Genomic DNA, 22,635 nt, shown 5'->3' on the forward strand with positions numbered 1-22,635 from the left:
ATTCCTCCACATCCTGAACCTCCTGTTTCAGCGCCATTGACTTGATCGATTGCTGTTTATTGTTGACGTTTACTATTCTGCCTGCCATTTTTCGCTCCTGGGAAATTGTTTGGCACCTGACCCTTCCATCCTCTATTATAAAATGAAAACCTTTTATATCCTGGTTTCCTACTAGTGCTGTTCAGTGGCCAAGAGTATACTAGCATGGAGAATCTGCTCCCCGAGGTGCTGCATGTGATTAAAATTTGCTTTCTGTTACTCTAACTGCTTAGCGGCCGGCCCCGGGGGTTGTAGGCCCATACTTGTCTTTGGTTGAAATGTCAATAAAGGTTTTTTTAAAAAAAATAAATAAATAAAAACAAAATAAACCACACCGGGCCATTAACATTTAGCTCTTAAATGCTTTGGCCTGTCTTCCTTTCAACACACATAAAAAATGTGTTGCCTTGTTGCCTATAAAACATAAAGTATTCTGGGAAAAAATAAGATCTCACAAACCTTCCATGCAGACTACCAAATTATCTCCGAAGTGTTTTTTTTACTGCCAGATTACAGTATTATGCAGGCATTTATTTTATATGGGCTGTTGAACATTTTTGTCGTGCAGATCTGTAAATTCCTATAAGGTGCTGAGCCCATCACCTGCGAAGAGGTAGTCCAAGCCGTAGATGCTATAGATGGCTTCAAAGCCCCCAGCATGGATGGCATTACAGGACCTTTTTACAAAGCCTACAAACATCTACTTGCCTCTCATTTGCTCACTGTATACATGGAGGCTCTGAGCACGGGCTCCCTCCCCCCTACACTCCACAATGCGGTCCTTACACTGCTATTGAAACCTGGTGAAAGTCCCCTTCTTTGCTCCTCATACAGACCCCTCTTTCTCCTAAATTTAGATAATAAAATATTTGCCCAAATCTTGGCCACACGGCTCTCCATACGTATGGAAGAAATTATCTCACCGGTACAATCTTGATTTGCCCCACACAGATCTATCTCTTTCTGTCTGGGAACAATCTTCGCTGTGTTAAATAGGATCTCCCACACGCTTCCCACCGCAGTGGCATACTGGTCCCCGAAAAAGCATTAGACTCTTTGGAATGGCCTTTTCTGAGAGCAACGCTGGCGCAACTTGGACTTCATATCCTCTATCATGTTTCTCTATACCTAACCAAGAGTCTGTCTGCGAGTGATTTCCTGTTTCTAGGGGCACCAGGCAGGGTTGCCCGCTTTCCCCTCTCTTATTCGTAACTGCAATGGACCCCTTGGTCTGTACCTTCAGAAGCGACACATAAATCGCGGCCTTCAACTCGCGCATAGTCCTCTCTTAGCCTCAATCTATGCCGATGATATTTTATTATTTGTCCGCCATCCTGCTGACAACCTCCCACCATTGATCTGGGAAATTATTTGCTTTGGAAGTCTGTCAGGCCTTCACATAAAAGGGGCCAAATCTGAGATATTTTCATTGACTTCGCATACATATCCCATAGACTTTGAGCACCCCTTGTCGGGATACTTGAGTATCCACATAGAATATGCCTCTTTTTTCCGCTTTCCCTCACCCCGCATGTTGTTACCACGCGGTCGTTACAACGACTGCGTTGTAACAACGCATACCATTAGCCCGCAAGTCTTACCAACGAATTGCAGAGGAGGGCGCTGGATGTTGGAAAAGTTTAATTTACTATTACAACTCCAGTCTGTGCGGACAGTAGGGAAGGTGTTGGATTTTAAATCCAACACCTTCCCTACTGCACGCAAGTCGTTGTACCGACTTGCGGGATAATGGTATGCGTTGTTACAAAGCGGTTGTTGTAACGACCGCGTTGTAACAACACGCGGGATGACGGATGCGTAGTAAGGGGTGTTTACCATCCACATACATTTAGATAAAGAACAAGTTCTTCGGCTAAACTACGGCCCTGCCATGGACTGCATGTCGGCGCAAGTGGAGCGCTGGATTAGCCTCCCTCTTTTCATGGCTGGACGGGTGTCAATAATTAAAATGGTAGTGCGCCCCGTTTTTTGTATTTGTTTTTAAACATCCCCATCACACTCCCACATTTTTCCACCTGGCGTAGTCTACTCTTAAAGCTTCCATGAGCTGGACGTAGGCCCTGAATTAAGTGGGACACCATGACCCTTCCCTCAGAGCGTGTCGGTTTTGAAGTTCCAGAGCTCTTTCTTTATTATCTTGTTGCACGGTGCCAGTACGCTTACCCCTAGTATTACCCTGAAACCCGCATCCCATACCTCAGGCCTGAGAGGGACCAGGCTGGACACATACCGCTTTCAGCCATCTTGCCAAAGGGCATTTCCATGGACCCCACTGACAATAAAGACCCTCTCCACCACTTGCTGGGCCTAGCAATGGCTTCTTTGTGCTTTAGGAGGGAGTATGCTTTATTAACCCCGCATCCCCTTGGTGGATAATCCATGGCTCCTCCTCACGAGTGAAAAACTAGTCCAACAAACCCTGGCCCGCCATGGACTCCACACTTTAGGGGATGTGTTTCCAGAGGATCATGCCCTTTCCTATACTACTGATACTCGCTTCCAGGATGCTTCTCACATGGATCACTTCATACTACGCAGACTTCATAATACCTTGCACTCTTGTTTTCCCATGTACCCTTTGGCTCCAGACGAGTTCACGCAGCTTTCACTCATAATTACTGATGGGGACCCTCTAGTTTCCAGACTATATTGTGTTTGCCTGGCCCTAAAATTGGACTCCACAACACGGGTTAGAGACACTTGGAGTGCAGATTTGGGCTATTTGATCTCTGACAAGATTTGGGCGTATTGCTGCTCTCAAACTAAGCTCATATCCATCAACCACAGACATAAGATCATCCTTTTCAAGTTTTTGCACAGAGCATACAGACACCGCTAAATTCGACCCCACACACTTGACTCAGAGCCCAAGTGTTAAGCCCATAATGCCGATTTCACTCACCTCACTTGGACGTGCCCCCTAATCGGTCGCTACTAGGCCTCAGTCTTCTCACTTCTTTCAATTATGGCTGACTACATAATACAGCCTGACCCCGCTATGGCGCTTCTCGGCTATACCCATGTCATTCCCAATTCTGTACGCGGATTTGTATCGGTGACCTTACTACTTGCTAAACCTGAACTTGCTGTGCATTGGGGTAGCGGGCACCATCCTACGGAATCCGCCTGGCTCAAATCCATGTCCTATTGTGAAAGAGCTAGTGAGGATTATGCACTTTTACAGCCCCCTTTGCCTACACCAAAAAATGTTTGGCACCCCTCGGGACTATTATTATTATTTATTATTTATATGGCGTACAAATCATCCCCAAGGGGATCTCTCGGCGCCTGGGAGGCCAACGTCTAAAAGCAGGGAGTATCAGTTGAATAACCAGGTTTTTAGGTGCTTCTTAAAAATGGTCTAGGTGGAACTTGAACGCAGATCTAGTGGCAGCGCATTCCAGTATTTAGGAGCCAGATGGGAAAAGGCACAGCCCACCATCTTAACTTATTAATTTCTCGGCGTTTGAAGAAGCTTTTGGCTTCTGGATCTTAAATGTCGTGCCGGAGTATACCATTCCAATTTCTTTGTAAGGTATTTAGGCCCTTGTCCAAAAAGTGCTTTAAATACTAGGCACAAAAGTTTGAAAAGTGCCCTTTTCCTTATAGGCAGCCAATGTAACTCTCTTACTAGAAGGTAAGGATGGCGTAAGCGGGGGTTTATTTAAAGCTAGGCGGGCAGCCGGGTTTTGAACGACTTGTAGCCTAGAAAGCAGGTTCTCCCTCAACCCCACTAGAAGAGCATTACCATAATCCAGTCTACTGACTAGCAGTGCCTGAATCAAAAACCTTCTAGCGGAGAGAGGAATCCATGGGAAGACCTTTTTTAAAGTGCACATCAGTCCAAAACATTTGCCTGATAGGGTCTTAACATGTTCTTCTATGGATAAGTTATTATCCATTAAAATGCCCAGATTTTTTACCCATTTTTTTGGGGAGGGGGGTACTCCTAGTTCCTCAGGCCACCACTCATCTGTCCATAAATCCTCCGCTTTACCAAACAATAAGAGCTCAGTTTTGTTGCAATTAAGTTGCAGGTAGTTGTTTTTCACCCATGTGGCTATTTTCATCATACAGCTCTTAAATCTGTCTCTGGTCACCGGGGGGTCCTCCTCTATGGAGACAATCACCAGCGTGTCATCCGCATAGGAAATGGTTTGGAATCCACAAGATTTTATAATGGTAGCCAGAGACGACACATAGATGTTGAACAGAGTGGGACTTAAAATGGAGCCCTTTGTCTCCCACTGTAGTCTGGGAGACAAAGGTGTTGAGTTGTACACATTGAGATCTGTCCGATAGGAAACTCCGCAGCCACTCTAATGCCATCCCAGTGACACCAATCTCTCGCAGTCTATCCAACAGAATTCTGTGAGAGATGGTGTCAAAGGCTGCTGACAGATCAAGAAGGACCAGCATTGTGGGGGTCCCTTCGTCCAGCAGCAGCCTGATAGTATCTGTTACCTCTACCAGAGCGGACTCCGTGCTGTAACCAGCACGGAAGCCCGACTGTGAGGAATCCAAAATGTCATGCTGTTCCAGATAATCTGAAAGTTGTCGATTGATCAGAGTTTCCATTATTTTAGAGCAGCCCGGGAGAAGCGATATAGGTCATAATTTTGTAAATCGGCACAGTCTGCAGATGGTTTCTTGGGCAGAGGTTTAATAAAAGCTTTTTTCCATCTAGACGGAAAAGAGGAGGTTACTAAAGAGAGGTAACAAATTTCAGTTAATGGATTTACTAGCTCCATTGCTAAGTCAGATAACATGTGAGGGGGGCTATATCAGACGGGGAGCCTGACTTGATGTGTTTCAGTAGTGGTAGCACCTGGTCCCTAGTGATGGTTGCAAAGGTCTCTAGTCTCAATAGGGCGGGATTATCTGTGATTAGGATTTCTTCCCTATTGTCAGATCCCTGCTCAAAAGAGTCATAGGTGATGTCTATCTTGATTTTAAAATGCATAGCGAGCTTATCGCGGAATTCCTGTGTGGGGGGGCAGGTAAAATTGCCTGCTCTAGGAGTAGTAAACTCCTTAAGAATCCTAAAAAGTTCCTTCGACGAACCCTTTGTCTTATTTATTCGCGTGGCTAAGAATGTTCGTCTTGCTGTATTACAGTTCTTGAGGTACACCCTACTATAGTATAGGCCAGTCTGTCTTCCTCCGATTTTGTTTTCCTCCATTTACGTTCTTTTACCCTACAAGCAGCTTTCTCCGTCTTTAAGCTATCAGAATACCAAGGAGCCAGACTCGTTTTGTCATAGATCTTTGCTATTTTACTCGGGGCGATCTTGTCAAAAGCCATTATTATCTCTGACTCCAGTTTACATAACGCTACGTTGATGTTGTGACATTCATTAAACATTGGAGGAGAAAATACTGAACTAAACGTCTTTGGTGTTATTTTCCTCCATTGTCTACGTGTGACTTTCCGCCCTTGCGGTTTGCCCGAAGCTTTAGGCGCCAAGAAAGAGTAGCTAAGGGCCCTATGGTCCGACCAACTTACTACTTGAGGTGGTTCTACGCACAAACTGGGGATATTGGTAAAAATATTATCAAGCGTATGGCCTGCTAAATGGAAAAACTACTTTAGGCAAAAGGTCTAACGATTCCATAGCTGCCAGCAGGTCAGCTGTGTCAGTATTCGTATCCATGTCAAAATTGAAAATTGAAATCCCCTAGAAGAAAGAAGTCTTTTGTTTGCAGAACAAATGGGGCAAGTATTTCTAATAGTGAGGCACAAAAGGCCTTCTTATTTTCTCCCGGAGGGTGATACACTACTGCTCCTATTACTTTATGGCCCTGGACAGGTTCAATAGATATAATCATCAACTCCATACCGGGAGATGACATTGTGTCCAGCACTTTTAAGTTTAAGGTGGGAACGGGTCGCTATAGCCAACCCTCTACCCCTTTTCCAAGTTCTGTCCAGCCTTACTACCGTGTAATATGATGGAAAGGCGATAGCTCGAGAGGGAGAGGAATGTGTGTGTAACCATGTCTCAGTAAAAAACACAGATGTCAGGTCTTTGATCATCTAAAAGATCCCAGACTTCCGTGGCATGCTTAGATATGGACCTAGCATTAATGTATAGCCCTTGAAAAATGACATCTGACATCTCATCTTTATTTAGGTCTTCCTTAGGGGTCGTATTTGTGGCAATTTGCGGCCATGGAGGCAGAGTTTTGTTCAAAAGGCCAGCTACTTTCTGGGGGTGACTAACTTCCCATTTGCAACAGGGGCAGCAGCTTATAAAGGCTCCAGTATCAAGGCAAAACCTACCTTCACATTCCGAGCTAAACCTATTTGTCCCTACCTCCAACAGCTCCTCCCTCGAATAGGTTCGGGCGCATGGGAGGGCAGAATTTTCCGTCAGCTGGCAGCGTTCTGGCGCGGACGGACGCAGACGGGCTTGCCTTAGGCGCGCCTTTGGCGCGTCCGTTGCGTGCCCGCAAGTGAAGTGAATTTAAATGACTCCGCGTGGATCACTAGAGCGCTAATCGCCCAAAATGGCGCCCGCTTCGTGTCCCTCTGATCGTGGGTTAACCTCTCTCCACTCAATCGGTCATAAACAGGACCGTGGTGGAACGGAGAGACCCCTGTGGCAAGATAACAACAATGTGCCCCACAAAATCACAGTGTTAAAAACCAATGCCCCTCAATATTTAGACAGAAGTCATCAAATTCTAAAAGCGCAATATTCGCGTGCATCAACAATTAATTTTAAAAACAATATGCTAACATGCGGCAGTCTACAGATGATTACAACTTCTAGCGTGCTGCGTGAGTAAGAAGATAGCAGCTCCTCACCCTAGAATCGACTGATATGAACTGATTATCCTTATATGTGTCACCCAGTGGGCAATTCCATATATCTCCACATTTCATGAATTCTCAACCCACACCTCTCCTCGTAATGTTCCAATATGCACCCTTCCCCCTCTCCTTCTCTCAAACTGCATCATTGTATGTCCAAATTGATTGCTGTGAAGGGCTGTATATAATCCGTCTGTAATTCTTTGTATGCTCAACAATGTCTGTTGTGTATGTTTGCAATAAATGGAAAATTTTTATAAACATAAATAAATACATAAATAAAATCGTATAAGGTGCAACACCATGTGAATAATGGGATACAAATTAAAATGTTCTACAGACCGAATAACCTCCTAAATGGACTATTTTTTTCCCCTCTGAACCACAACTACATTGACAGAGTCCTGGGTACAAGGGCATCCTATACTACTAACAGTACCTCAGTCTACACCTGCAGTCATCCCCTAACTAAAAATTAACTTGTTCTCACTCACAGGTGAATCCTGCCATACGCATCATTAACCGCAGCAGTGGCCCTTCTATGAGTACACTGTTGTCATTCATCTGTGGCCTTAGCTCAGGCCATGATTCTCTCTGACTTGTCATTATGCAATCACGTCATTATTATTTTCACCTGTGTTTCTCAGATATGTGGTTTTACCCTCTAGCCATGGTTCTTATTCATTGGTGGTCCTTTCTTCGGGTAATGGTTCTAACTCATCCACGGGCTCTCACTCACCTGTTGTTCTTCTCTTAGGCTCTGGACCCTTGTGGAACTTAGTTCTTCCTTTCGACTTAAGGCTCTGAGAAAATATTGGTGTAAATACTGGATCGTCTGAAAAAAAGAAGCAATACACACTACTGTCAGTATAAAATAAGCATCTGTCAGAAACTGTCTCGAACTCTGCTTGAATGGTCAATACCACACAGAAACATTTGCCAGTACAATAGTTCTGATTTTCAGGTATACATATTGCATTTTTTGTGCCAATATCTCTCTCAGACAAGCATTTCTGACACTCAAGAGCAAAAAGGTTTCTTCTGTCAGAAGAGGGGACTGTGATACCTTACCAACTATAAAAGATGAGCCTCCTCTCATCACATAGTTGATAAAGGAAATATAGGACCTGCAGCCCAGTAGATTGCAAACACCAGCCAACATTTTGTAAAGTGAAACACACATACTCTTGCTCAAACATATGAAGTTCATCAATAGTTTCAGACTTCAACTGACATGTCTACAACTTCTCTACATTTTTGCAAATATTTGAGAGAGGTAAAGTTTTAGGTTCCCTCTTGCAAATAAAAACCAACTCAAAGAACACATCAGTAGACAGAAGTAAACTTGCAAGGAGAAATGCATAAGGCAGCTAACTCTTTTGATGAGCACATAGCACAGTCCAAAGACACAGCAAAAACAAACGAAAGGAATGAGGCCTCTATGGTTTTCAAATAGGGTCATTTATCCTAGTCTTAGCTGACAGCTGGATCAGATGAAGAGGAGGAAGGTGGTTAGAGAGAGGGAATAATTAGACGCACATCATTGAGGAGCCAATAATCCTAATGCTTCTGGCAACAGCAGTACATAAATATTAAGAAATATGGGAATTAATTTATGTGGGAGACATTTTTTTGTAATTACAATAGGGTCTGTCTGCCAGCAACAGAAGACCAAGGTGAGAACAGAGCATCCATTGTACTGTAGGTGTTTAGCATCAAGCCAAGTGGCTACTCAAAGTAATGTGGGTAAGATGAAATGTGCTACTTGGGATAGAAACGATCCTGCAGACAGGCTGTTCCAGTGCAAAATGCCCTGTGCATGAAGGGTAATATGACTTACATTCCTCTTTTCATTTGGCAATCAAGGAATTCTTATACAAAAACGATATGTATGCACAGATTTGTTCCGTTGCCTAGGAATATCTTTGGTGTGAAACCATTGAAAAACCTTTCATCTTTACTCTAGATGAATTGTTCAATTTATCACTGTTTGAAAATAAATACCACAAGACAGCAATTATGATATCTAGCTTAATTCAATTCATGATATCCAGAATGATTTTGTAAGATCTACTCAACATTATGGTTGCACCAACAATTAATCACTTAAAACCTTGAGGGAAATTTAATCAGGTGATGCATGTTTTGAATGGGCACGGGAACTGCCCTATCATCAAAATTAGAAGTGTTACTGTTGCAGGGATTCTGCTCAGGAACATAACTATGCTTGGTACCATAGGACATCAGTAGATAGGGACTGAGTCCCCTTACCTCCTCAGTACCATGAGCAGACTAACTACAATGTCTCACTTGCCCGCCCTCCTACTCATATCCAGAGAGACAAGTGAATTGACATCCCAGAACACAACACTCAGGGATCGCAGTGACAGGACATTCCCTTTCACTCACACACTCGTACTGGTACACAATAAGATATGAAACAGACACAAAGCATTTTGAAATGTTTATTTAAACTATCGTGATCTAGATGCAGTAAACGTGCCACAACCAAAAACCAACTGCCTAGCAAAAACACCATCAGCATTGTCAATAAACCGTATATTATAAAAAGCCCTGTCATATTACAAGACTGAATAGCCTAACCTCCCTCCCCTTCTACAGAAGCAAACTAATCACACAGCAAAGATCTCTGGGTCTAGTAGCGGACCCTGTACCTTAGCATACACAGATGAACGTTCTTCATTTCAGATACAGCTGTGATCTTCTCTCAGAAAATATCTCTCTCTGACCGTATTACATTGCTGTGCATACCTATATGGCAAGGTTTACATGTTCGTAAACAACAGCTGCATTTCTTTGCTGTGTCTAGGTGCGTGTGCCTGACCAGAACAAAATATTATGGGACACTGCTGTTTGACCTTGTCTACAGTTCTGACTAAATCCCAGGAAAGAACAGAACGAGAAATTAACTGCAGGTTCTGTGTGAAAATATAATGTAGCACAAAAGCAAACATGTTTATATAGTCACATGTGCAAAGATAACGAGGCCTGTGTCTTGGCTAACATAGGGAAAACCACAATGGGCCATGTAGAAAACACGATACCCTCCCCTTGGTCAGGAAGGAAGCACGTAAAGGGTTAACAGATATTTGAAGATAAACAGCCATCACTAAAAATGTTACTTTTTTGAGGATCCAAAAAATGAGAACTTGGGGGGGGGGGGGGGGGGGGGGAATATCCAATTAATGCGTGTCTAAGGAATCCAGTATATAATCCGCCGTTGTAGAAGCAAAGGACTCAATAATGAGGTGTGACTCCAAGTAGACGGACAAGTCTATGGCCCAGTTCATAAGTTCCAAAGAACAGACATGATCGTCAGCTCCAACAGATGCAGATACTGTCACTGGGCAACCTGCGTTGACTTCAACGTAACTCTGATATAGCAATTGCTGTGCCAATGCACATGAACTCCAGCTGGCTATATGCTCCAGACTCGGATTCAGGAGATTGCGCAAACCCAAGGAACAGACCTGATAATGTGCCACTAAGGGACTCCTCAGCAGTTAGAGATCCAGGGCAGCTGGCACATCTGTAGAGCCAGGCATATGACTAGTGCCCATTGAAAGGGGCACCTGATGCAGTGGAATACAGGTTGCACGCAGGTGAAGTAAGCACAGAGGAAGGTTAAACACCAGTAAACATCCAATGCCTGCAACGGAATCATGCCAAAGAGCTGAAACATGCACTCATGATAGGGCTGGAGCGATGCCAGGTCTGGGGCGGCAGCAGAAGAGACATCCATTGCGGAACAGCAGTAACAGCATGAGAATGCCGCAAATGAGGAACAGCAGTAACGGGAACCCAAGAACACGCTGAAAAATATGTGTATAAAAACCGTAATGACTCTAAAGATAGTTTGGAAAGAAGTGACGAGGTCAGAGCCTACAAGTTTGAAAAAATGTGCTACACCCACGGTATCAGAAGCATTTAATATTTGATGCATCAGTTCACCGAAATGCAGGGGAAGATTTGTATTTAACAAGGACTGTATTTCAACAGTAGTTCTAGCCATCTGCAATTTGAAAGTCTTGAGGGCAGATGTCAGAGCCACTTCTTGTTGGGACAATAATGCTTTGAGTCTGCTTAGTTTGTTGAGATCTGCCTTCAAAGTTGGAATGGAAGGCCTCAACGAGCTATCTACTATCCCATGTGGAGGGGGAAACAGGACGTTGTTGCAACAAGTGACTAACTGGGAAAAGGACACAATAAACGGAACTTGCGCCCGCATACCGCAACAGTCTTGATTATTAAGCATGAGATAGCTTCCATTTGAAAGTACAGTAATGAAGGGAAGAATTGTGGGAGTTGGAGTTCCTTTTAAAGAACAAGCCAAATTAGGTGCCGAAACGTTACAAGCGACGTGGATTTTAACGTGCTGACAAACAAGGGAGTGGCTCTCCCTAGTTTGTCTCTATCAGCACGTTCACAGCGATAGGTAAACGGCAGGGACCATAACTCATTGATGTAGCTGCTCCCAAGAGGCTCATATCTACCTATTGGAAAATCTTTCATGCAAGCTGTACACTGAAATGTCGATATGTGCAATGAGATAATCCAGTGTATTACCCATACCACTGAAGGCTTTTTGGCTACAGTGAATGGGATTTTTTCTAATTACCCTAAATTTAGCATGGTATATGTTGCGTCTTTCATAGCCATTGATTGCTGTTTGTGTGTTAAATTAAAAAGTAGAAACAAAGCAGTATAGTTCAGGCAATGCCAAGGAATGCGTCCATTTTTGAGTGCTTGAAGCTTCTAACTAAATTGCATAATGGATCTGAGCTGACCATGATACAATATCGACATATCATTCTGTCCAATAACAATAAAAGATGACACAATGCTGTTCAATTTATAAATACAGGATGATAACATATTAATACTATTGTTTACTACAGAAAATACTTTATACAAATTATCTTGATCATTTTGTCTCAAGCACAAAGCAGCTTCAATTTGTGATAATTTCCATATTTCATTGTAGGCTTCATATAGGAATCTTTAAGAACGAGGGGACCTTACAAAAAAATCAGATAGATTCATGTCCTTGGACAGAAGAGAAAGATTTTGTTTGACTGCAGTCAGTGCTGAATGCTCTAACCATTGCTAGCATAACTTGCCCACAGAATAGGTAGTAATAGTGTTCGAAGGGGGTGACTGTGAGTACCGTGGATCTGGTTTTCTTGATTTGAAACCACGTGTGGACTTAAGAAAACAAGAATGACACTCATTTGTGTCCACTGGCCACAACCACCACCCTCCAGGATTCAAGAATGATGAGTTAAATGTACCATTTTGTATCGAACTAAAACTGGGTTTCTGTATAGTTTGTGTAAGATTCCAAATTATCAAAGCCGGCAATTGAAGGAATTATCGGAGCATTTAATCTTAACCAATCCCAGACAAGTCGTTTGTAGGATTGTTTAGTTTAGGAAGATAATTTGTGTAGGAATCAGACAAGACTCTAAATAGAGTTTCTGTACCCTGGATCTGCCAGGATTTGTACCCAAATTGACTTCAGGTCAATACTGTCTCTGAAATAATCATAACCCTTAAGGGCCAACTGTTGGACAAATAAAGCCGCATATATCAGCTTTGTCTGACTAAGCATATACTTTTTCGACTGAGTTGGAACCAATTTAAAATAGTATGACGTTGGGTCTGAAAGGTCATAACTTGTAAAATATGTATACTTTTCTGTCTGCGTTTTTGAAGTTCCTTGTGGTGGAGATGTTCCCACTGTGTAGAATTATAATGGGTACGCTGTCCACTCACTCTATGTAGAAAATGATGCCCTTAATGGTGGTAACAGAACATATCAGCATGATTAGTGGAATTAAGATATCTTCTGAATCAAAAAGTCTAATATTGTAATTCAGAAAGCATTGAATTCACAGTATCAACATACCAATCATCTGATTGTAACCCCAGTACTATTACATCACCAATAGAGACTTTGAACACATATGGAATCTGCGGGGTCTCTGTAGGACTGAATATATCGAAAGGAACCTTATCCCAAACAATACCATCAGTCACTGGTAGAGCTGAAATGTTGACAAGGGACAAGTCTCTTTTCATTTTATTTGAGGGAGAATGTGGAGCGAGTACCCTGTCAACCAGTTCTGTAGCTGAACGTTCTGGAAGGTAATGGCGGTTGATCAAAAGGAAAAAAACAGTCACAAATTAAATCCACATGAATAAGAGAACGAAAGAAAAGATTATCTATCAGTGTGTTTCAAACAAAGACATTTTAAAAAAAATCTGCGCTGGAGGTGGATGCAGAACCGAAGAACTGTCAGTTGAGAAATGGGTTTGATCCATTTAGTACCCGGAGGAACTCAAATGGAAATGAGGTTGCGAGTCAGCAGTAGGATTTGAAAAATGTAACTCTGAAGGAGTATCCAACGCGGGTCAGTATAAACGACATCCCTTGTAGAAGATGGAAAAGTAGAAACAGGTCCCAAATCAACAGAAGTTTCAACCTCCCCCGGCATCTGGGTAGAAGCAGCAACGGTGGCGCTCATGGGCTGCAAAGGAAAGTCTTGTGAAGGACCACTCCTGGGCATACAATGGAGTATTTGCCATATGCTGTAGCTTGACATGTTCAAAGGAGACACAGCGATTTTCTTTATGTACTGGAAGTGATGGCAAAATACAGTTTGTGTACCCTGGATACCAAGGACTGGAACAGGAGCACGGTACATTGGGCCGAATTTCTTTTTGAAGGCCACTTTTTCACAAACAAGGTCTCCAACTTTGGAGAGCGATACAGAAACAGAAATTTGAGTATCAGCACTCAATGATAAACCTGAAGGCAAATGTGTGCAAGCCAGATTGTCACAGCACTTCTGTAGATCCTGTAAGACAGCACAGTGGTTATCGACATAAAGGTTGCGGCTGCCGCCACAGCATCTGGACCATCAAGGTCTGGACCATACATCTTGATGCCAAAGAGCATTTCCTAATGGGTCTGCATATCCAGAGATCTTATAGGGAGATTATTTAATGCTTGTGGAACCCCAAAGAGATCATTCAACCAACCACGCCCTGTACTTAATACTCTAGCCGTTACGGACTGCTTTAAGTCATGGTTCATTCTCTCTACAACAGAAATGCCCTCAGTCCTATATGGAGAAGAAAAATGCACTGGACACCCATGGACTTAATCAAATCCCAGCATGCCTCAGAGGCGAAAGCCACACCTTGGTCTTAGTGGAATGCGCGGCAGGCATAAGTCCCGACAAAGACTTGCAAATCTTTATTAACAGTTCGAATGTCAGCCGAGCACTCTGGCCAAATCCAAACGAACCTGGAGCAAGAATCAACTGCAACCAAAATAAATTTGAAAGCAGTATCTGAAATTAGAGGACCACAATGATATATACACAGCCGAAAGGCTGATTCTAAATAACTGCGTCTGTGGTGGCCGAGACACTGTGGAACTTTTAATTTGTTAGCAAATATCACAACATAAAACATATTTTTTTGGTCTGCTGGTATAAACCTTTCCTCCAATAACGTTGTCATAAAAGGAAAATAATGGCAGACACTCCCGCATGTGCAGAAGTGACACCTTCATGTGCGGCAACTATTAACGACTATCTGCAGTCAAGGTTGGGTATCATGTGATTGCCAACTCCAGGTATAGTTACAAAAGGAACCTGATGCTCAATTAGGCAATATGAATATATGGAAGGAAAATATTTAGGTAAAGCAGTGCTGGCCTGAGTAGCATGGACGGCAGCCAAGATGTCATCAACACGCTTTACTGCTGCTATTTTACATGGGGCTACTGCAGATTTGGCTGCATCATCAGCCAGAGAATTCCCTACTGCGTGTGCTCCCACACGTTGATGACCCAATATATGGATTACATGTGCATGTGGCAATTTGTACACAATAAAAACGAATCAAACACTACAAGTGTGGGGAACTCAGAATTTGTATGTTCAAGTGCAAGAAGTAAAGCTTTCAGTTAAGTCAAATGCGCAGTGCAGTCTCCTAGAAGCCGAGTGTGAGTAATAGTAGGTTAAAAAACGTCACCTAACAAAGTGCCTAAGAAGATGGCGCATGCCGAGGAGTATTGCTGCTCATAACCTATAGCAGGTTGTGCTGAACCATCAGTGTAGATAATACATTTATATTCATCAAGTGGAAGAATTGAAGAGAGTACCGAACAAATGTGCTCATATTGCAAAAATTCTTGTGTCTGTAAAGAAGGGTAGAAGACAAAGTCAACATCAAATGTTGTTTAGGAGCCCACTGATTCCACCTGGAGTGAAGGGCTTTTGAACTGCGAACGCTAGATTTTGTGACAGCCTCTAAGGCGGGCACAGGAGAAACGAGAACAATGTGTTTGCCTTGTGCCAGAGGCTGTTACTTGAGGCCCCCCATTTGGACCGCCGTCAGTATTTTTTCCATGGATGCAAAACACATCTTCGCCAGGGAAAATAAATGTGACTTATATGCAATCGGAACTGTATCTCCTTCATTAAATGTTACATATGTAAAACTAATAGAACCCGGTACAATCTGGATGACCAAATTCGTTGTATTAAAACGTGTATGTAAATGTCAAGTTTCAAGCAAAACAGATTGGAAAGACCTGAGAATCACAGTGTGTTCAGGGAACCAGCAGGATGCCAAAAAATCCAGACGAATCAAAGCATAAAGCGACTTAATACGTTGCGTGTTATCAGAAATGTAAGTCCTCCCGAAATTTAAAAAGCCTAGCAATGACTGTAGTTTTTTTAAGTGAATTTGAGGGTTGCAACTTCGCACATTATTCTAAAAAGTGAGGGGCCAAGCTCTTACCCTCATTGGTTAATTCATAACCAAGGGAAAGGACACAGAGAAAAGCAATATGTGATTGTGAAAAGTTGAACTCGTAACCATGTTCAGCAAACCGCGAAATTATGCGATACACTCCAGCTAAATTAGGATTCGATTAGTCATCTGTTATGTAGAGGTCATCGACAGCACAAAGCATAAGGGTCAATCTCATGAAGAATTGACACGATTCGAGCTGCAAGAACATCGTTTACATCGCATGCCATTACAACGCGGTCATTACAACAACGGCGTTGTTACCTCGCTCACCATTACAACGCAAGTCGTTACAACGACTTGCTGTAAGGGCAGAAGGTGTTGGATTTAAAATCCAACACCTTCCCAACTGTTGCACAGACTGGAGTTGGAATAGTAAATTATACTATTCTAACATCTAGCGCCCCCTACAGCAAGTCGTTGTAACGACTTGCATTGTAATGGTATGCAATGTAACAAAGCGGTCGTAGTAACAACCACGTTGTAATGTCATGCGATATATCGCATGCGTTGTAACGTGGCCTATTCCCCTGGGGACAAGCAAGAATAAAAGGAGGAGGCCAATCAAACTTCGCTCAATTTTTTTATGAGAAGTTAGTCCCAAAACATAGCTTTAATGGTGTGTTTAACGTCACCTAAAATTTGAATATATAAGTGATAAGAGTTTGTCAGGGGGAGCAATGCAGTCTCTACCATGGCAAAAGTTTCAGTTGCTATCTCCTCCAGAAGCTGGTGGAGTGCCTTGCACACTACGGTGACTTCTGCTGTGCTGTCGAAGAGAGTCACTGCCCAACTCCTGTCATGGAGAAGGGTTCTCACTGTCTGGGGCATATTTAGCTGTTAAGACTGCAACTTTTTTTTATGGAAAGGGGGCTTATTATGAGGTGGTTGATCCTCCTTTTTGATTTTCACATCAATAGAGCGTTGTGTGTCCCGTTTAGGTTGCACGTACTCTGCTTGTCTACAATCAGATTGTCGTCCTTTGTCGTACTGTTGATCAGATGAGTCCTGAAAGGAACGATGAGAACAAGTATCTGGAACTCGAATTGATCAGGAGTTTTAATTTTAGAGCGGTCACGAAAATGTTAACACCGTTTAGAGTATTCCGGGGGCGGCATACAGCCACGAGGTCTACTCTTTTCTGTGATTATTTAGATTTATGCCATGTTTTCTTTGTAAAATCACGGGCAGGACGAGCATCTTTGTCAGAAGCTGCAGTAGATCAGGACAGAGTCAGCCTTCCACCTCAGTACCATAAGCGAGTCTGACTAGCTATAGCGTCTAACTTGCCCTATACTCCCATCCAGAGAGACAAGTGAATTGACACCCCAGAACATGACACTCCTGACCCTCTCAAGCATCCCCGTGACAGGTAACCCTCTTTCAGTCACACACTCGTACCTGTCTACAATAAGATATAACAGAGACACAAAGGAAGTTTGCCGTCCTTTGTCGTGCTGTTGATCAGATGAGTCCTGAAAGGAACGATGAGAACAAGTATCTGGAACTTGAATTGATCAGGAGTTTTAATTTTAGAGCGGTCACGAAAATGGTAACACCGTTCAGAGTATTCCAGGGACGGCATACAGCCACAAGGTCTACTCTTTTCTGTGATTATTTAGATTTATGCCATGTTTTCTTTGTAAAATCACGGGCAGGACGAGCATCTTTGTCAGAAGCTGCAGTAGATCAGGACAGAGTCAGCCTTCCACCTCAGTACCATAAGCGAGCCTGACTAGCTATAGCGTCTAACTTGCTCTACTACTCATATCCAGAGAGACAAGTGAATTGACACCCCAGAACACGACACTCCTGACCCTCTCAAGCATCCCCGTGACAGAACACCCTCTTTCAGTCACACACTCGTACCTGTCTACAATAAGATATAACAGAGACACAAAGGAAGTTTGAACTGTGTATTTAAACTATCTTGCTCTAGAATGAAGTAAAGGTGCCACAATCAGACAACAATAAGCATTGTCAATAAACCCCATATTATGCAAATCCCTGTCATATTATAAAGACAGAATAGCCTAACCACTGCTTCCCTTCTATAGAAGCAAACAAATTATACTGCAAAGATCTCTGGGTTTAGTAGAGGACCCCGTACCTTAGCCTACAAGGATGGACGTTCTACATCTCAGATGCAACTGTGATATATGTATATTGAAACAAAAGTGCCCTTCAGCATTGGGAGGTCACTCGACAGAGCCTTGCCATATGGCTCCTTAATGCAGCCTGCTTTCCTGCTCCTTTGCAATTATCTTTGTCAACGCGTTTCAAGGAAAAACCCCTTCTTCATAGGCTGCCACCAAATGAAACACCTGAGCCTCGCATCCATTTACTTTTGCAACTTTATTGGTTTTCATCACTGCCCCCCAGTGGGCGTATGCTCAGTGCAAATCCTGATGTATGCTGGGACATAGAGTCCTAAGTGAGAGCATCATTAATCACTTGAAGTAAGTTCAAATGTTCCTTTGCATATTTTCGTCAATTTCATCTCATTTAGTAGGACAGAGCATTTTAGCAGGCTTAAATTGGCATATAAGGCACTGTGCTGATAATGTCTTGATTTAGTGCAAAACAACAGCCTCACCCAGCTGGTGTCTGTATTTCTCCTCCAGCCGGCGATGGTGCCCCTCCCCACGGCCAGATGAAATTGCCGAAAATATGCGAGTGAACATTTGAACTTACTTCAAGCGATTAATGATGCTCGCACTTAGGACTCTATGTCCCAACATACATCAGGATTTGCACTGAGCATACGCCCACCGGGGGGCAGTGATGAAAACCAATAAAGTTGCAAAAGTAAATGGATGCAAGGCTCAGGTGAATTGGTAATGTTGCCCGTCCACCATGAACCTGAGATATTTCCTGTGAGCTGGGTGACTGGGAATATGGAAGTAGGCGTCCTTTAAATCTAGGGTGGAAAGAAAGTCGCCTTGCTGAAGTAATGGGAGCACCTGCTGAAGGGTGATCATGTGGTAGTGGTCCGATTGAATGTAGAGGTTTAGTTGTCTTAGGTCTAATATGGGCCTGAGGGAGCCGTCCTTTTTTGGAATCAAAAAGTATAGGGAGGACTTAATGGGACCGGTTCTATTGCATGTTTGTGTAACAGAAAGAGAACCTCTTGTTTCAACAGGGTGAGATGTTCTGATGACATTGCACGCTGTCTCGGAATTGTTGGTGGAGTGCTGGTAAGTTCCAGGCAATAACCATGTTGGATAATTTGTATTACCCACTTGTCTGGGGTGATTGAATTCCAGACAGGTAGGAACTGTGAGAGATATCCCCTGACAGGTGTTAAATGATTGGGGAGTAGTGGAGGGAAGTCATTGTTTATTGGCAGGGGAAGTACGGGTCAAATTACCTCTGCCTCATCCCTTGTTATTATTTCCCCTGTAGCCTCCTCGAAAATAACTTCTGGAGGAGGTGGATTCGTTGTTTTTAAGAGAGTAGGGAGTCTCTGACCACACTGTTTTTGATGACGGCTGATTAGCCAGAAACCGGTCCCAGGATGCTTGTTTCCGGTCCAGGGAAGACATGGCTTGGCAGTTCGGGCTGGACTGTTCCCTTGAGGCACAGGGTCAGACTGATTTGCATATGGCCATGTCTGAACTAGGGTGGCGGAGTGAGCTAAAGAATGATGATGGATTAAACCCAGATCAGTTAACTGGGGGTGAGTGCTTGCAATGTTCAACACTCCGTTCATCATCCCCTTTGGTTTTGCTTTGTTCGCCCTCAGTTTGCAGGGTATGCCCAGACGTGGGTCCCTTGCTCACTTTGCCACTGGATTCAAGCTAGCCTGGCTGATTAGCCAGAAACCGTTCCCAGGATGCTTGTTTCCGGTCCAGGGAAGACATGGCTTGGCAGTTCGGGCTGGACTGTTCCCCTGAGGCACAGGGTCAGACTGATTTGCATATGGCCATGTCTGAACTGTGGTGGCGGAGTGAGCTAAAGAATGATGATGGATTAAACCCAGATCAGTTGACTGGGGGTGAGTGCTTGCAATGTTCAACACTCCGTCCATCATCCCCTTTGGTTTTGACACTGTTTTTGAGCCACCTCTATAAAAGGAGCGGCGAAAGGAACCCCATCTGGAAGTAACTGCAAGGCCCCCCATGCACTTAGCAGTTTCGGTGTCCTTTTTCATCTTTTCAAATGAAGTGTCGACTGTTGGCCCAAAAAGATGCTCTTTATCAAAGGGCTTATTGAGTATGGAGGATTGGACCTCCTTCTTGAATCCAGAGATTCGAAGACAAGCGTGCCTGCGTAATAGTATGCTGGTGTTGTGGCACGAGATATTGTGTCTGCTGCATCCAATGCACATTTTATGGAAGTATTGGTGATAAGCTTCCCTTCTTGAATGAGGTCATTAGCCTTTGTCTTGTACTTAGCAGGCAGGTGTCGGATGAATTTTTCTAACTCATCATAGTGAGCTCTGTCGTAGCGTGCTAACAGGGACTGAGCATTGGCGATTCGCCAATGGTTAGCAGCCTGTGAGGCCACTTGTTTACCTGATGCATCTATTAATTTAGACTCCTTATCAGGAGGAGGGGCGTTGCCTGTAGTTTGGGAATTAGCTATTTTGCGGGCGTTAGATACGACAAGAGAGTCTAAGGGAAACGGTCTCCTAATATATGCAGGGTCTGTAGAAGCGAGCTTGTACTTTTTATCCACTCTAGGGGGTCAGTATTCTGGCTCTGACTGGGTCCTTAAAGACCTCGTCTACGTGTTTTATCATGCCCTTGAGCATGTGTAAAGTATTAGTGGACTTCTGTGAAAGTCTCCAGAAGAAAATCCTCCTCTAGAGGGTCTGAGTGGAGCTCCACCGCGTGGTATTGAGCAGCCCTGTTAATAAGCTGTACAAAGCCTACATTGTAATCGGGTGGGGAGGGTCTGGAGGGATACAGATCAGAGTCATTATTGTGATCCGGGTCCTTATTGTAATCTTCCCATGGATCAGTGTCATGTGGAATGTCTTGTGGTTTGTCCTGATCCTCGTCCCCATCCCCCTCATCATCATCCTGTGGTTCAGGTGAAAATGGGGGTGGTGGTGAATTTGATGGTGTGATTAGTAGATGTGGGTTAGGTGGAGGAGAAAGAGGTATGTAACAGGGAGAAGGGTTAGTACCCATAGCCTTCTTTTTCAGAAGTATAAAACAGTCCTCTGAGAGAGGCAGGTTCCGTTTTTTTGGAAGAGTGGCTGTAATGTGTCCTGTATTGGGATCGATACTAAGTCTTTCTGTTTTGGGTCCAAAACTGTGTCTTCGGATGAAAGTTCCTTGGAAGGAGTGTCTTTTTCCTTAGGAATGGGTTTCGGCGTGGAAGATTTACGAGGGTCTTTGTGCGCTGAATGTTCAGAGTCCGAATGCTTACTTTTGTGTTTAGCACCTGAATCTTTTGGCGCGGGATGTTTCGGCTCCGGATGTTTCGGTGCCGAGCTTTTAGCTGCAGAGGATTTTGGTGTGGACAATTTCGGTTCCGAAGCTTTTTTCGTCTCCGAGGCCTTCGGTGCCGAAGGTGTCTTTTGTACTGGCGATGTAGGGAGTGGCACATGAGGCGGCTTATGTTTCGGTGCCGAAGGTGGTGTTTCGGTACCGGAATGGGGCCGGCTCGAGCCTGAGCCGGAAGGCTTGTCCTTTTGTTTCGTAGCCGGGCCAGAGCCCGAGAGCGGGGGTGATGCTGGATCCTTAGGTTTTTTGGGGTGCGTGGTCACATGGGGATTTGTACTCGCGGTACATTGACCCGTGGTGATGTTCAGGTCTACCTCCATGTCGGAGTCGGCTTCGGAGACGGAGACTGGTTCTTCTTCCTCGGCCTCTACGTCTGTAAGGGGAAGCTCTGAATCTTCGTCAAAGATGTCCGGTACGGAGCCGCTGTCTCGTTGCATTTCATGGTGTCGAGCCTGACGGTCACGAAGAGTCTTTTTGGATCGGAACGATTGACACGCATCGCAGTCCTTCTCGTCGTGTTCCGGGGATATGCACAGGTTGCAGACCTGGTGCAGGTCGGTGCGTGGGAGCTTAGTTTGCCACCTGGGACATAGTTTAAATGGAGTTCGTTCCATTGACTGCTGGCGTGGTCGGCACGGGTAGGCTCGACGGCCCGCCTCGAAGTTCCCGATCACAGGTTTTACAAATTCTACGATGCGCGTCGAATGGGAAACCGCGATCGAAAGACAAAACCGTCAAGGGTAGAGGATTGCGAGTTGAAGGGGTTCGAAAGGATACCGAACCAGAGCGCAGCAATACACATCCGAACCCAATGGCGTAAAAAAACAATCTGGGGATGGAGTTGATGCCCATGCGCACTATCACCAAAAGGAGGAGTCACCTACCTCGTGACTACAACAACAAGAAAAACAAAGTGCAAACATCCGGGCCCAACACCAGATGGTGATCTATGTTAACACATATGATCTACAGCTCATATGCCTCGAACACATATATATATCTTCGATCTGGAGTAGGGATATATATATATATCAATCGCAAAGTTTGCCTGAAGAGAGGGAGCCCACGCAGGTGAGTAAATCTTGCCTTCAATTTTATTGAGGAAAACAACTTGAGCAAGGTAGGTGCTTCCGCCGCATAAGAGAGTCTTGCCTGACGCGTTTCGTGTCGTGGACACTTCCTCAGAGGCTCAAGGCTCAAACAGCATCTGTCTTGGGCGAATTCATGGCATTGCATTTGTACGATAGTCCCCGCCCATGTGGGCGTGGCCACCCGCGTGGCCTGTTGGTTAATGTAGTGCCTGTTAACTCAAGTGAGTGAATCTCCCAGCAGAAAGTTCTTTCGCCATTAAAAATCCCCAGTGGGTTGCATTAATTTGATTACCACCCTAATTGGCATTTTCAGTATTGAATTTTTTGTATTTTTATATATATTTATATATGTATACATTATT

General features: G+C 43.9%; 1 protein-coding gene across 2 annotated transcripts in view; it reads right to left on the reverse strand.

Annotated features, from left to right (window-relative positions):
• Positions 1 to 22,635, reverse strand: part of LOC146861680 (uncharacterized) — a 262,005-nt gene that overhangs the window by 22,605 nt on the left and 216,765 nt on the right. For both annotated transcript variants that reach the window (XM_085646043.1, XM_085646044.1), the window contains exon 6: positions 7,616 to 7,711. In XM_085646043.1, coding sequence (XP_085502169.1) covers positions 7,616 to 7,711 — 96 coding nt within the window. The remainder of the gene's footprint in view (positions 1 to 7,615; positions 7,712 to 22,635) is intronic.

This window comes from Triturus cristatus, chromosome 3_1 (assembly GCF_964204655.1).
Source record: "Triturus cristatus chromosome 3_1, aTriCri1.1, whole genome shotgun sequence".
Lineage (NCBI taxonomy): Eukaryota > Metazoa > Chordata > Amphibia > Caudata > Salamandridae > Triturus > Triturus cristatus.